Source organism: Tupaia chinensis, unplaced genomic scaffold (assembly GCF_000334495.1).
Source record: "Tupaia chinensis unplaced genomic scaffold, TupChi_1.0 Scaffold000212_1, whole genome shotgun sequence".
Lineage (NCBI taxonomy): Eukaryota > Metazoa > Chordata > Mammalia > Scandentia > Tupaiidae > Tupaia > Tupaia belangeri.
The window spans coordinates 2,891,838-2,908,791 of NW_006159687.1; the positions used below are offsets into that span (position 1 = coordinate 2,891,838).

Consider the following 16,954-nt stretch of genomic DNA (forward strand, 5'->3'; position numbering starts at 1 on the left):
GTAGTCCACCATGGTTCAAGTCCCGGAACCAGTTGCTTAAACTCATGCTGGGCACATGTGTGTATGTGCCCAAGATCCTGAGAGGAGAATGGAGGAGAAGGGATTGTGGTGTGGCCATCCTCCCTGGGGGGTGATTTCTCGCTCTCTGTCTCTCTTTGTCTTTCTGGTGAGTGCACATGCCCTACAACCAAAAAAAAGACAATTTCTTGGGAGCCGCAGATAACATAATGGTTCTTTTCTTTTTTTAAATATGTGTATGTATATGAGACATCTTCTGATCAAATTACAAGACTTTCTAACAGTAGAAGTCTATGAAAGCCACATAGTTAATTTGGTTCTATAAAAATAAACTTTGAGGATATACTCTTAAAATATGATGAGGCCCAGCTATTATGGCACACAGATGTTCCACCACTTGAGAAACTAGAATCCTTCGAGGAGACACAGGTTCAATTCCTGGGCCAGCCTGAAGACATAAGGCACAGTTGCAGGCATCTGTAATCCTAGTGAATTGGGAGGCTGCAGAAAGAGAATGGGGACATGGCAAAACCCTGTCAAAAAATGCCTATGTTTTCTCCTCCCACCCCAGTGAGGGACATAGTTAGAGATAGGAAGTGGTAGATTTTGCATTAACCAGATCATCACTATCTGCTTATTCCTGTTCTTCCCCATGGGTAAAAATTTCAGTTATATTGTTAGACTCTCCACGTTCTGAGGTCAAAGAGTTGTGATTCTACCTTACAGACGCAATGTCGTTTATACTGAACATGGGGTCAGAAAAGTGTTGTCTACTATCAATTTTGTTCCTTCTATTTTTAGACTACAAGATAGAGTTCGAGAAACTATCGAAGCATTAAGACTGGCTGGCATCAAAGTCTGGGTACTCACTGGGGATAAGCATGAGACAGCCGTGAGTGTGAGCCTGTCCTGTGGACACTTTCACAGGACCATGAACATTCTGGAACTTATAAACCAGAAATCGGACAGCGAATGTGCCGAACAATTGAGGCAACTTGCCAGACGGTAAGGGTATGGGAATGGGTCTGAACCTTGCTGTTCGGGGCTCAGGGAGCTGCCATGGCCTGTTTTTCTGAAGTAGTAGTTTTACATTTTTGATGAATGAAAAAGAATCCAAAAAAGAATATTTTATGACATGAAAATTATATAAAATTCGAATTTCAGTGTTTTTTACTTAATTTTTAATTGCCAGAGGGCCTGTGTGCTTATCAGAGCGACAGAGAAGGAAGGCAGACAGAGACCCCATGGGGCATGGTCACACTACAGTCCCTTCTCCATTTCTCTATCCAACCAGGGTTTGGGGGGTGTGTGTACACACACCACATCACACATGGATACACACAAGCGCGTGCACACACACTCACACACACACACGGTGTGTTTCTCAAGGCTCTAGGGCCAAGATTCAAACCGTGGTTGGCCACGTGGGATCCGGTTCCCTTTACCTCTAGGCTATGGGGACGGCCCTCTCATTCCAGAGTCTGTTAACCTAGTCTCATCGAGACAGCCACACGCACCTGGTCACATGCTGCCCAGACTGCCTGTGCACCGGGGCACCACCGTTGCGTGTTCGGGACAAAGCGCTCGCGCAGTTCTGTCTCCCACACTGCAGCGTGCCACGCGGCACGTCTTCCACTTGGTGGTTCGCATGCCACACACAGTACCAAATCACGACGGTTTACTGCTGCTCACTGTCAGTGCATGGCCCTCACGTCAGAGCTACGAAGGAAACGATTTTAGTGTCACTCTTCCGAGACGCGGCGAGTGGAGTCATCTGGTGCTGAGCTGGATGGCCAGGCAGCGGGTACGCGGCAGCGATCAAGTGGCTATGCTCCCGAGCAGGCGCGTTGCCAGAGCTGAGCTGTACAACCCCATTACGCGTGGTTCTGTTGTATCTCATCAGACATCGGCATTAGCAGATGAGCATTTGCTCTTCATTTGATGGTAGGCAACATTAACTTTGAGCCCCAGTTAAGCGAAACATTAATTCCTTTCCACATCTATTCTTCTCATTAGTTTACCACTATTATTTAAAAAAAAAAGGTAAGTTATTACTACATTTTTAATGTACTGATAAAAGTTTTGTTGAAATTCTTTTCTCTTGTTATATAAGTACCTACATAACATACATCCCCCCTCCCCCAAATTGAAATATTTACTCTCTTGTCCTTGATGGTATTTATCAAACTCTAGTTCATATGACCAAACTAGGAAATTAATTTGCATTTTACATTTTAAAGATTATATACTGGGGCAGGCAGGTGGCATGGTGGTTAGGGATGCTGGATGGTTCAAGTGTCGGACCTGACAGCTTGCTTTCTCACTTTCCCTCTCTCTCCCTCTCTTTCTCTCTCACACCGTCCTTCTCCAATCAAATTTAAAATAAGTAAATAAAAAAGTTAAATAAAATAATTTTTTGAGAGGTTTTTGCTATAGGGTACGTGCACTTGCCAGAAAGACCGAGACAGAGAGACAGAAAGCGAAAAATCACCCCCCAGGGGGGATAGCCACGCCGCAATCCCTTCTCCTCCATTCTCCTCTCGGGATCTTGGCCACGCACGCACACACGTCAAGCATAAGGTTAAGACACCATGTAACTGCCGTCGACTACATAAGAGTCCAGTGACATAGCCATTATGCCAACTGATGATCCCCCAAGTAAAATAATTCTTCAAAAAAAAAAAAAAAAAAAAAGATTGTATCCTAAGGGTTTATACTGTAGTCCAGTTGTGTGTGTGTGTGTTTTGCCAGGGAGCACGTATACTTTCCAGGCAGAGAAAGAGTAAAAGCAAGAAGGCACCGTCCCCATCAGTGGGTCTTGGACATCCACAGTCCCACGTCCACTCTCCCTCCTTTCCGGAGTTTGGGCACACACGCCCGCCCAGCACATGACTCAGGAACTCCAACCATGTTGTCGGTCACGGCACCTTCAACACCCAGTTCAGTCTTTTTTGTGAACGTGTTTTTTATAGGAGATCACTTTCATTTGGTTGCCCCATGTAACACAGCATAATTTTCACAATATGGTAAAGAGTACTTCAGGGTCAGCAGGTGGCGTGGTGATTAAGGTGCTGGACTCCCGCACTGCTAGACCAGAATTCGAGTCCTGGACCTGGCAACCTACTTTCTCACATTTCCTCTCTCTTCCTCGCTCTCTGTCTCTCTCTGGTGAAACATGCCCTCTGGCAAGTTAGAAAATAATAATAATGAAAAATAAAGTTCAATAAATGAGTATTTAAATTTTTTTAAAAGCATACTTAGGTGTGAGCATCCAGGCTTCCTGTGTATAGTCATACTGGATGTCCTGCAGGTAGCTATTTATCTTTTTTTTGCAAGCATTAATGTGGCGCTGACCTCTGGGTTTCACCAAAGGAACACTTACTTAAGAGCTGTTCACAAAGACAGTACAACTGCCAGAGGGCCGCTGCGGGAATGCAGGTCATCCGTCTAGGTGACGTTCTGCAGTTTGGAAACAGTGCCAACACCGTGTGGTTTTTTAACAGTTCAGTGCCATAATATCAAGGTGAATTTCCTAAAATATAAAAACTAATTGTTTAGAATCTCTTACTTTATATATACCTTCTAAAATATTTTTCCAAAGTGATAGATCGCTCTTAAAAATTACCAAAAATTATAAAGAAAATATAGTGATTTAAAACATAATACAACTGCCTAAAGATAAGTATTATTTATATTTTAACACGTTAAGTCTCTTATATGTAGGTTTTTAATGAATATGGTATGTTATTAGTATTGTTCATTTTGCCTTTTTTTTTTTTTTTAAGAATTATTTTTATTTAACATTATTTATTTATTTCAATTTGACCAGAGAGGGACAGAGAGAGCGAGAAAATAAGAAAGAAAGAAACCAAGCCTCCGGGTCCAGGACTCAAACCACAGTCAGCCGTGTGGGAGTCCAGTGCCCCTAAGCACCACCATGCCTCTTGGTGGACCCCATTTCCCTTTTTGTACATAAGGGGTATTATATGTATAGAATATACCCTCAGAGTGAAGTTTAGGCTTGCTATCCTGGTCCCACTGTGCTGCCTCTAGAAAATACATGAGACCTGGTTGTTTATAAAGGAAAGAAATTTCTCTCTCGCAGTTGGGGACTCAGAAGTCTAAGACCGAGGTGCTGGCAGGTGAGCTGCTGGAGGCTGCTCCCTGCTTCTACAGTGTCTCTGAGTTCAGCCCTGGGCAGGGGGGACCCTGTGTTCTCACATAGCAGAAGAGATGGAACGGCAAGAGAGGGCCTCTTTTATTGGTCCTTCATCCAGTGATGAGGGTGGCTTCAGCACTTCATAAAAAGCCACCTTTTTGTTTGTTTGTTTGTTTGTTTGCTATAGGACACAGCATGCTTGCTGGACAGAGACGGAGACAGAGAGAGAGGGAGAGTGAGAAGTCCCCACCCAGTGGGGATGGCGTTGTCATAGTCCCTGCTCTTGAGATCTCCTCTTGGGGTTTGGGGCCTGCATGCACACATGTCCAGCGTGTTTTTCATGCCACTGGGTCCATGACTCACACCACGGAGTTGGCCATGTGGGATCCAGGCCATGTGGGTGCCTTCACCCCCACACCACCTGCTGGCCCAGAGCCCGCCTCTTAATCCCACGTCAGGTGATTCCACATGCGTTTTGGAGGGGTGCCACATTCAGACCATAGTACTCGCTATATGAAATTTAGAGTCCTTCTCAGAGAGATATTTAATGGAATACATTTTATGACATTACTGTCTAAATGAGCAGGATTTTTATTTACAGATTATCAGCAAGTATCTCGTCTAAGCATATGTATTTTTAAATGCCTTGAGGCCATAGAAGCTTCTAATTGATTGGTAACATTATGGTAGTGTTCTATTTTATTTCCTCATGGCTTTTTAAATGTTTGTTTGTTTGTTCCATGAAAGGGGGAGATGGGGGAGAGAAAGACACCCCCATCAGGATCTCCACACCACAGCCCACCCCAGTCTCTGCCAGCCTGGGCCGTGGCACCTGCGTGTGCACCTGGCATGGTCAGAGGTCCTCTGGGACCCCATCCCGGGCCTCGCCCTGCGGAGTCCCCTTGTGTTATTACTGGGCCACCACCTGTCCTCATCTAAAAATCTTGAGGAAGTCTTACGTTGAACAAAGAATTTCACAGATTTGAAAGCTTTATTTTTCTGTCATTTCCTCACATATATTGTCACCTGTCTAAGCATTTGGAATGTGACCGTGTAATCTCCAAATACTCACGATAGCCGGGGCACTGAGAAGTGAGGATGTTGTCACAGACCTACCAGGGCTGCGTTGTACCCAAGGCAGGAGCTGCGTCTGTGGGACCAGAGGGAAGCTTAGCCTCGCCAGGAATGTCAGGGAGAACGGATACGGTGTCGGCTCCTGAGTGGGAACCGTGGACTGGACAAGTGACACGATGACGAGAAGGGGCCCCGTGTGCAGGTGCCCAGAGCAGGAGAGGCCCCGGCACGGAGCTGAGGTGTGGGCGAGGAGGACGCAGGTGCTGCCCGCGTGCCCGCCGGTGGGTGCTGCTTCACGTTTCTCCATGTCGCCGCACGGATTCTGGGGCCGCAGCACAATAATTAGGTCTGCCCAGTGGGAAGGTTCCCTGGGAAAACCTGATCTGCCCCACACCTGCCTCCACTTCTTCTCCTGAGGCGTGATCAGGCAGTCGTTAGGACAGATTAAAGACATGGGAGGTAGCGAGGTAAAGGTTGACCTTGTGGCGTTTACATTTTTTCCCAAGTTTGTGTATTCCGTGAAAGAGGGAGACAGAGAGAGAGAAAGACACCCCCAACAGTAAGGTAGGAAAAGAGTCAAGGTAGATTTCAGATATAAAAGAAGAAAAAAATACATTTTTAAAATGTATTATGATGTAAAGTGACTTGCTTACCACTTACTAGTTAATACATCCTTTTAACTTACTTAGGTGTCTTTTTCCTACTCTTAGTCCAAAATCTATCAGTGTATAAAGCTTTTATACTTTGTTATTAGTCTCTTTTTTTGTAGCAGTACCACTTCTTATTTTTTAATTCCGTGTTACCGTTATTTTTAAGCATCTGGTCACGGTGCATCATTTGTCGTGTAAAGTAAATTTACCCGCCATGACGTGCACAGCAGGCCGGGCGAGATGAGAGTACCATGCACGGTGCCGTTTACCGGCCTTCGGTGCAGTCGATGGAACTGATTTCATTCTCGTGCAAGCCCCTTCTCCAGACAGCGAATAGTTTGCCCAGCTGCCTGTGGCACACCACACCTTGAGGGGCATTTGGGAAGCCGTGTGCCCAGTGCGGCGTTACCCGTGTCCCTCCACAGAGGTAGCTGGCGTCACCGTCCACTTTGGGGTTAGTGAGACAACGCGCATCGCCACGCTCCTTTCCTGCTTGCACGTAGGGTGAATCTAGCTCACGGAATTTTCTCAACAGTTCTGATTTAACTTCGAGTTTCTAAATGTATAATAATGTTTTTGTTTTTGTTTTAAGACTTACCATACTCACAATGTGGGAGTATAAAGTGTTTTAGAGGATGTGTTTGTTACAGCTCAACGTTTCTGAAAATATCCATACGGTTATACGTCATGTCATTGTGAAATCAAATAACCGTGTTTTACTCCGCACAGGACTGACTCAGTTCTGCGTAATCTTGACTTTGAGGTAACGCAGCCGAGGTTATCTCCCAGCGTACCGTCTTTCACAGCAGGAAGTCTGCAGGTGTACAGTCCATGTTTTAGTAAGAGTCTTTGGTCCGGTGCGAGGACAGAAAACTTGCCTTCGACGTAGCTCACAGGTGAAGCAATTCTTTTCTCTCCTAGAATCACAGAGGATCACGTGATCCAGCACGGGCTGGTGGTGGATGGAACCAGCCTCTCTCTCGCACTCAGGGAGCACGAAAAACTATTTATGGACGTTTGCAAAAACTGTTCGGCTGTCTTATGCTGTCGTATGGCACCACTGCAGAAAGCGAAAGTACGTATGTGTTATTAAAAGTTTCGTAAAGATAGATAGGTCTGAAATCTTACTAAGGCCAGTGGCTTCTGTCGTCCCCTTTAGTGTATGTGAGTTACGAGGAGCTAGTCACATCTCATGTCAGGAACTTTAACCACGTCCAGTAACTTTTGGGATTCTCAGAGTGAACGTGCAAGTTTCAGCCGTTGGCAGCGGTCTGTGATCGTTCTGAAACCTGGATGTGACCTTGGTGACTGGTGTCCACAGGCGCTTTACTTAGCTGGTGAGGGAGCCTCAGGCCGGCTCCCCCCTGCCTGCAGGCGATCTGTCGGCCTCTGCCTTTTCTGCCTTCTCATTTAGTCCTCGCTTTTTGTTAAAAGTGGCTACCAAGGGATGAGTGGAACTTTAAGAAAAAGTTAAAGCCAGTTAGCTTGTAAATGAAGTTGTATACAGGAAACACAAATGTTAGCTTTCTGTGATTCCAGGGAATGCCTGTATACTTCCTGTAATTTCGGCTTTGGGTGATTCCTTTCACAAGTCCCCTAGGCAATGCATACCTACTGACTGCTTCACATACAGGCGTAATTAATTGCACACCCACAGTTTTTTGGCTTGTAGAATTTTGTGAGTGTCTGTATTATTATAGACACTGTCAGTGAAGACTGAAATAGAGCCTAAGTTCTCTTAAAGGCAGTTGTTTTTCAAAACTGTGTTTACTACAAGAGAAAACAGTTGTTTTTCCTCTGTATCAAATGATAAGAATAATTTCTTGAGAAAGAACGAATTTAGCCTGATAGAATTCAGGTGTAATTCTTTTCATTTAAATTATCAAACTTTTTAAATGTCTTAACTCTGTTTAAAAGATTCTTTCTCTTCAATATAAAGTCTAAAGATAATACTTTGTTTTATTTTGACATTTCTGACAGACAGTTCTAAAATCTTTGAGACACCCCTCCAAAAAAAAATCATATCATTATGTTAATATAAAATTAAATTTTTTTATCACTACTCTTAATGTAGAGTCATTTCAGATAAATGGCTTTGTATAAATACAAGACAATTGAACTAGAAACTCCATTTTAAGAACTAATTTGTTCCCTGTCTTTCAGGTGATAAGACTGATCAAAATCTCACCCGAGAAACCCATAACGCTGGCCGTCGGCGACGGTGCGAACGATGTGAGCATGATCCAGGAGGCACATGTTGGCATAGGTGACTGATTTGTATCCCGAACGTGGTGTCATTATCTGATGTTCTCGAATTCTCCTTTTCTAGGTTAAAGTACAATATCAAATGTGTATAAAAATGAAAGGCAACACGCTACTACAAGGCGTCTTCATAAAGTTTATTAAAAATGTATATTATGTAAAAGCTATAAGTGGATTTGACATTTTTTTGTACCAAAATAAACCCACAATTTAATTCCATTTTTCTACAAACTTTTAGATGTCCCCCTTGTATATAACAGTATATCCCCCATGAGAACTCTCTTGTAATTAAACCCACTATTTAAGGTAGGTAGGTAGAAATCTTACAGTAAATAAATACCATATTAATGCCGTAGTGATATTAGTGGATTTTGTCTTTGTCAATTCGCCTTTATAATCAAATTACCAGACCTTTACTTTTGGATGCCGTCGTATCCCCTTTAAGGTACTTTCATACATTATATTAGCCCTTTTAAACTCTAAATTTGTGACCTCCGTAGTTACCCTTATGGTTTTTAATTCTTTGTAATGTTAGTAGCATTTACATTATTTATGAATCTAAAAATTCTGCAGTGTGTTTTAATGACAGTCTTAGAGACTAAAAAATCATGCTGAACTGTAATAAAAATAGAAAAATTAAAATAGTTTTTGTGATTTTAATTACCTTTATTTTCATTTAATTTTATTTTTTGACTAAAACAAAGTTGGTATTGGATCCAGAATACTACAGCTTTTGTTAATTTTTTTTCGGCTTTGGGTGATTCCTTTCACAAGTCCCCTAGGCAATGCATACCTACTGACTGCTTCACATACAGGCGTAATTAATTGCACACCCACAGTTTTTTGGCTTGTAGAATTTTGTGAGTGTCTGTATTATTATAGACACTGTCAGTGAAGACTGAAATAGAGCCTAAGTTCTCTTAAAGGCAGTTGTTTTTCAAAACTGTGTTTACTACAAGAGAAAACAGTTGTTTTTCCTCTGTATCAAATGATAAGAATAATTTCTTGAGAAAGAACGAATTTAGCCTGATAGAATTCAGGTGTAATTCTTTTCATTTAAATTATCAAACTTTTTAAATGTCTTAACTCTGTTTAAAAGATTCTTTCTCTTCAATATAAAGTCTAAAGATAATACTTTGTTTTATTTTGACATTTCTGACAGACAGTTCTAAAATCTTTGAGACACCCCTCCAAAAAAAAATCATATCATTATGTTAATATAAAATTAAATTTTTTTATCACTACTCTTAATGTAGAGTCATTTCAGATAAATGGCTTTGTATAAATACAAGACAATTGAACTAGAAACTCCATTTTAAGAACTAATTTGTTCCCTGTCTTTCAGGTGATAAGACTGATCAAAATCTCACCCGAGAAACCCATAACGCTGGCCGTCGGCGACGGTGCGAACGATGTGAGCATGATCCAGGAGGCACATGTTGGCATAGGTGACTGATTTGTATCCCGAACGTGGTGTCATTATCTGATGTTCTCGAATTCTCCTTTTCTAGGTTAAAGTACAATATCAAATGTGTATAAAAATGAAAGGCAACACGCTACTACAAGGCGTCTTCATAAAGTTTATTAAAAATGTATATTATGTAAAAGCTATAAGTGGATTTGACATTTTTTTGTACCAAAATAAACCCACAATTTAATTCCATTTTTCTACAAACTTTTAGATGTCCCCCTTGTATATAACAGTATATCCCCCATGAGAACTCTCTTGTAATTAAACCCACTATTTAAGGTAGGTAGGTAGAAATCTTACAGTAAATAAATACCATATTAATGCCGTAGTGATATTAGTGGATTTTGTCTTTGTCAATTCGCCTTTATAATCAAATTACCAGACCTTTACTTTTGGATGCCGTCGTATCCCCTTTAAGGTACTTTCATACATTATATTAGCCCTTTTAAACTCTAAATTTGTGACCTCCGTAGTTACCCTTATGGTTTTTAATTCTTTGTAATGTTAGTAGCATTTACATTATTTATGAATCTAAAAATTCTGCAGTGTGTTTTAATGACAGTCTTAGAGACTAAAAAATCATGCTGAACTGTAATAAAAATAGAAAAATTAAAATAGTTTTTGTGATTTTAATTACCTTTATTTTCATTTAATTTTATTTTTTGACTAAAACAAAGTTGGTATTGGATCCAGAATACTACAGCTTTTGTTAATTTTTTTTTTTTTTTAAGAGAGATTTTTGCTAAAAGACGCATGCACTCACCAGAGATTCAGAGTGAGAAATCACCCCCTAGGGGGAATGGTTATACTATAGTCCCTTCCGCTCCATCCTCCTCTTGGGATTTTTGGCATGCGTGCACACAGATCTGGCGTGTTTTATGCCGCCAGGTCGAGGACTCAAACCTCAGGCAACTAGGTGGGAGTTCAGTAACGTAACGATTACGCCATCTGCTGGCCCCATAATTTGTTAATCATTTTTTATTTTATCAATATTCCAACTTGTCTCCTCTATAATTATTATTTTACAAAGAGGAAAAGAAAAGTACTGGTACAGGTTTTTTATTAAAGAGTAAAATTTAAGAGTTAGAATTAAATGATTCCTATTCTGAAATAGTCTGCATGATACCCTCTAAAGGGAAGTTAGAGTTGGATCTCTCCAGGTCTTTCCTGTTAGCGGTTATTGGCTCTTTGATTAGAAAAAGTTTTCTTTCTACATTTTTATACTGTTGTTTCCCACAAATCTTCATAGCAATTTGATGAAAACTCCCTCTACCATACTTGAAACATAAAAAACTTAGAGTGCTAACTGACAGTTTGATTCTATTGTGATGACAGACCAGTAGAAAAAACAGATTGAAGCATCTAGACGATTAGTGTAACAAAGAGATGTTTCAGTTAAGTAGAGAAACAAATTACTCAATTTTAAAAAATGATAAAATTTGTTATTCAGAAAAAAAGTTGCATCCCATTTTGTTTCTTACAGCAAAATTAATTCAGGATGGATTAAGAATTTAAATAATTTTTAAAGATCATAAGAAGTAATAGGGAAAAACTTAGTGAATAATCCTGTTATTCAAGGTGCAGAAGAATCTTTGAAGCAGAACACCCAAAGCAAGGAACTAAGTTTTGCTATTGTGTTTTCTTTATGAGGGGAAGAGAACAAAGAACAGAGAGAGAGACAGAGATAGGTGACCTTTGACAAGGTCAAAATGCCATGACCCTCCTGCGTCACCTTCCCAGCTAGCTAGGATTACACGGCAGGGCCACCACGTCGGGTGTGTCTAGGTTGGCCGGGAACCAAAGCTAGGTCTCCCATGCAGCTTGCAACTTCCAAGCAACATGCCACCTAGGCACCACTTCATCTGGCCGTAAGATGAAGTTTGGACGTTCCTAATCAGAACTCTGCTCTAGAGACATGTAGAAGAATATGAGCTGTCACCTGTTACAAGAAGCGACACCTAGAATGAATACTAAATGTGTATAAAACTATTTAGTTTCTCTGGAGGTGGCAAAGAGGTAGATGGACAGATACGCGTAGTGTTGTTAGGGGTTTGAACTGGAGCTACATGCATCATCGTGCAGAACGAAATTCTCAGAAGGGACCAACAGATGGCATAAGGATTACGCTGCTGGACTCCCACATAGTCAACCACAGTTCGACTCCTGTCCCCGGTGGTTTAAAACTCAGGCCGAGCACGTGTGCGTGTGTGCCCTTAATCCCAAGAGGAGGCTGGAGGAGGGATTGTGGCGCAGCCATCCCCACGTGGAGTACTTACTTACTTGCTTTCTGTTTATCTCTGTGTCTCCAATGAGCATGTGCCCTATAGCAAAAATCTCTCTCAACAAAAGTAATATCCATAATCTATGGAGGAACAGAAGCAGATTATGGAACAACCCTATTTTTGTATGCATTTCCATATGTTAGACACATAGGAAATACACAGAAAGAAAAGTTCTCACAGGGCAGGACAGAAACAGTGTTCTCTAGGTGTAAGAATACAGGCGATTTTCAGGGCCTATATGTTTTGAAACCTTTCAGTCCTTTTATGACTAAAAACCAAACTTGGCATTTACTCTTTTTTGCTTTTTTGAAATGTAAAGACTTAACTAATCTAAAAAAGTATTCATATTTGTCAGATAAAATGATACCCTAGTTGCAGATGATATTGTACATTTTTCTTTTAAAGTGAAACTTGGTAAGTGGTTAAACGTATTCCCTGCGGCTCGGTTGACATGAGTCAGTCTGAGTTCTTTTAACTTTAGTTGGAAACAGTGAAGGTCGGCCTTCTGTCCATCAGCAGTCCGTTACCCGGTACTTTGTGTTTGTTGGTCTTACAATTAATGTTCTTTCTAGACCTTGAACTGTTAAGATTATTGTTGCATTAATTTTATTCTCATCCTTTAAAAATCCATGTATATGCCTGCCGTTTACCGTAGCTTTATATTAGGTATTGACGTGGAGCAATTTGTGGGCACCTCTCTGCTGTAAGTGAAGACCCAGTGTCCTGAGCTGAGGCCCAGGTGCTGTAGCTAATTAGCACAAGTTCAGATACGCCGTGACAGTCACACTTACGCTGATCAGTGAACCTACCTTTTTGTCCCCTTCCTTACAGGAATCATGGGTAAAGAAGGAAGACAGGCGGCAAGAAACAGTGACTATGCCATAGCTAGGTTTAAATTCCTCTCCAAACTGCTTTTCGTTCACGGCCATTTTTATTATATTAGAATAGCTACCCTTGTACAGTATTTTTTTTATAAGGTGAGTTTTATGTAAATATTTCAAATTAACTATTGATGATAGCAGTTTGAAGTTTCAATGTAAGGAATGTTGTAACCGTATAAATTACTATTGAAAATTGTTTTTATAAGTAAAAATAATACTATTAATCCAGCCTACACTTAAAGCAAAATTGCTGGGGACCAAAGGTACAGGTGGTGAATTGACTGCGAAAAAGATAGACAGAAACTTGTGGAGCAGGGGAATGCGCTCTAATTGTATTATGTGGTAGTGTATAAATTGTCAGAACACATCAACATTCACCGTTCACGTTGCATTTTATTCTGTTTAAATTAGAATGTAATAAATTTGATTTCCTCGAAGTTGTTTCATCCTGAATCAGTAGTAAGCTTTCATTTACTCCAATAGGATGATTTCAGGAAAAGTTCCTAACCTTCTATTGAGCCAGAGACGGCCCTCCAGTAGCCTGGTGAGACGTGCGTGCTCCTCAGCGTAGGGTTTCTGTGCAGAAAGTACAATACGCAGAATTCCAGGGGGAACGGTCATGTGGAAGTGCATGCCACAGCTGGACCCTGTAGGGGAGCATGGGAGGCTGTGAAGCCCATTAAGAACCTCTGCTACCACGAGATGGAATTCTAGCGCGTCCGCTGTTGCAGATGCTCGTAATTAATAGCTGCATGCCAGTGGAAGAACATGAATTGCTCATCTCCATGAGACAGTGGGGCGGCTTTCTTCTAGCTCATTATTCAAGCTTTTTTTATTTTTATTTTTGGGAAGGATATTGAGATGGAAAGATTGTCGTTAGTTCCATTTATTGTGTGTTTTAAACATTTTCACACTGCGAAGATTTCTTAGCCTAAAGGTCCAGGAAATCTATGAAAGATTGAAGCATAGTTGGAAGGTTATAAATTCAAAGCTGTGGTATTGCTTAGCAATGGAGGAGTCGAGCATATTTATTTATTTTATTTTTGTATTACTGCTTAGCATACTTATAGACATTTTTTTTCTATAAAGATGGTGTCTCAGGCTGGCCTCATGGCCTAGTAGTTAAGGGAGTTGGACCCCTCATGGCTGACTGTGGTTTGAATCCTGGTGATTGAAAAAACACACTGAACACGTGTGTACGTGCCCCTAATCCGGAAAAGATGGGGAAATGGAGGAGAAGGGATTTTAGAATGGTCATGGCCCATGAGGGGTGCTTTCTCCCTTTCTCCCCCTTATTTCTCTATCTTCTGGCATGCATCCGCTAGCAATTAAAAAATGAGTTAATAAAGACAAGGTCGCCATGTCACGATCCTCCCACCTCGACCTGCTGGGATTGCAGGCATGCCCTGTCCATGGGCCTCCTACGTGGCCTGGCCCACATAGTGCCTTCGCATGAGCAGCCACCACAGCTGTGCCAATGAACAGTTCCCATAAAATGGGAAGTCTGCTTTCCCATCGTATTCTATGGATGTGTCCGAAAGGGAAGATGCTCTACTTATCATAGCAACCGATTGTGTTTTTGGATGCTTCAGTAGCCATTTTTAGAATTACTTTTGTGTTTTACATCTAAGTATTTCAATTCTCATTTTATTTTGTTTTTCAGAATGTGTGCTTTATCACACCCCAGTTTTTATATCAGTTCTACTGTTTGTTTTCTCAACAAGTAAGTAAAAAGAAGCTTGCATTTTGTCTTGTTAAAATAAGGTTTATATGTATAGATTTTGAACAGACCTTTGGCAGTATTTTTTCTTAATCCTGCAGGTAACTAGACTAACTAAACTATGACTTGGATCAACTGGTTCTACCTAACTTAGCACCCTTTCATTGCCACATTAGACATCTCTAATTGATCAGGATGCTGGTTCTGATTTATTGAAAACCAAAAGCTTAATTATCTTCGGTTTTTCACGAATCACTCCTCTTCCTCCTCACTGTTTTCTCCTTGTCTACAATCTTTAACGACATAGTCCCACTGTCTGCCCCGGCTGGGGCTGCCCAGGACAGTTTGTTTGCCTGACTGAAGTACGCAATATAAGATAGAAGACCTTGTGACAGGGGGACCTGACCTGTTAGGATTGGAGTCCAGGGGGTCTGCGTATGACCTGGGAGGCAGTATTAACAATACAGTGTGTGAAGCATGGGCAGTGGGGGACAGGTGGCCAGAGTTGTGGCCTCTATGCCCATGCAGAGGTAAGTTAGTGTCACATACAGGCTGTTGGGAAAAGTTCCACGGAAGAAGAGTCTTGCTTAGTGCCTTACAGCAAGTCCAGGGCGTAGACGGGAAGACAAAGCCACGGAAGCCAGTCTGCCTGTGTAATGCACAGGACGGAGAGGAAGACCCTCGGTGGCTGTGGCAGAATTGTGTCCAAGACATCACCGTCACCAAATTGTGAAGAATTTCAAATGTAGATCTGATTCATTGCAACTCCATAAATACCTGACATAGCGAAATATTCCAATTCCCATAAAGAATATAAATCTAGGAAAAACCAAGGGACATTATATGTTCATGTCTGCGTAAAGAACAAATTAGGGATTGGCCGGCAGGTGGTGGTGTGGTTAATGGCGCTGGGCTTCCACATGGCCAACTGCGATTGAGTCCAAGACCTGGTGGTTTGCTTGTTCGCTCACTCTCTCTCTCTCTTCCTTTCTGGTCAAATTAAAATAACATAAATAAAGATAAAATAATTCTTTAAAAAAACCGGAGGGACCAGCAGATGGTGTAATGGTTACGTCACTGGACTCCCACTTAGTTGACTACAGTTCGAGTCCTGGACCAAGCAGCTTAAAACTCATGCCAGGTCCATGTGTATGTGTGCCCAAAAATCCCAAGAGGAGAATGGAAGAGAAGGGATTGTGGTGTGGCCATCCCCCTTGAAGGGTGATTTCTTGCTTTCTGTCTCTCTGTCCCTCTCTGTCTCTCCGGCAAGCACACACATCCTATAGCAAAAATCTCTCTGGGGAAAAAAAAATGGAGTTATTTAATTAGAGTTATTTAATTTTATTTAAAATGGGTTTTGGTATAAATTTTAAAGACATAATTTTATGCTTAATTTTAGTATGTTTCTTTGTGATTTATGCATAAATATAAATAATATGTAACTACCTCAAAATTCTTCCCAACTTCTCTTTCTAGACACTGTATGACAGCGTGTACTTGACCTTATACAACATTTGTTTTACCTCCCTACCTATTCTGATATACAGTCTTTTGGAACAACATATAGATCCTCATGTATTACAGAACAAGCCCACCCTCTACCGGTGAGTACTCCCCAGTGTCGAACACCCATGGCCTGTCTGATTGCATGTTAGTGTATGAAATAGTTACCAATTTTAGAAATACGCAGAAAACTAGTACGTTAGTGTCGGTGCATACTGCTTTCCTAAGAAAAGTCCTTTAGTTTTTATATGATTTAAAGTTGTTGAATATTGGGCCGGCAGGTGGCATGATGTTCACAGGCAGTAGCTCCCACATTGCCAACTGCGATTCGAGTCCCAGACGTGGCGCTTGCTTTCTCACTTTCCCTCTCTCTCTTTCTCTCACTCTGTCCCTCTCTGGTCAAATTAAAATAAATAAAGTTAAATAAAATAATTCGTTTTTTTTAAAAAGTTTTGACTATCAAAGAGAAATCTGAATAATTTTTTTTTTGAGAGGTTTTTGCTATAGGGCACGTGCGCTCACCAGACAGAGAGAGACAGAGAGATAGAAAGTGATAAATCCCCCCCAGGGGGGATGGCCACGCCGCAATCCCTTCTCCTCCATTCTCCTCTCAGGACCTTGGGCACGCACGCACATGCGCCCGGCATGAGTTTAAGCCACCGGGTCCAGGATGTGAACCGTGGTCAACTATGTGGGAGTCCAGTGACATAGCCAGTATGCTAACTGCTGGTCCCAATCTGAATAAATTTTACAGTGTTTTTTTACAAAGAACATTTTTATCCCAGGAATGCACTGGGAAGTTTGTACTCAAACATGTATTTTGTGTACATAAAAAGTTATTCAGTAATGGGCCTGCAAGGGGCGTGGTAGTTAAGGTGCTAGACTCCCACATGGCTATCCACGGTTGGAGTCCCAGACCTGGTGACTTGCTTTC

At 41.4% G+C, this 16,954-nt stretch overlaps 1 protein-coding gene across 1 annotated transcript in view; it reads left to right on the forward strand.

Moving 5' to 3' along the window:
• ATP11B (ATPase phospholipid transporting 11B (putative)) overlaps positions 1-16,954 on the forward strand; it is a 134,797-nt gene that overhangs the window by 75,997 nt on the left and 41,846 nt on the right. The window contains exons 21-26 of the mRNA XM_006147387.1: positions 820-1,023; positions 6,823-6,976; positions 8,065-8,167; positions 12,748-12,893; positions 14,461-14,520; positions 15,994-16,121. Coding sequence (XP_006147449.1) covers positions 820-1,023; positions 6,823-6,976; positions 8,065-8,167; positions 12,748-12,893; positions 14,461-14,520; positions 15,994-16,121 — 795 coding nt within the window. The remainder of the gene's footprint in view (positions 1-819; positions 1,024-6,822; positions 6,977-8,064; positions 8,168-12,747; positions 12,894-14,460; positions 14,521-15,993; positions 16,122-16,954) is intronic.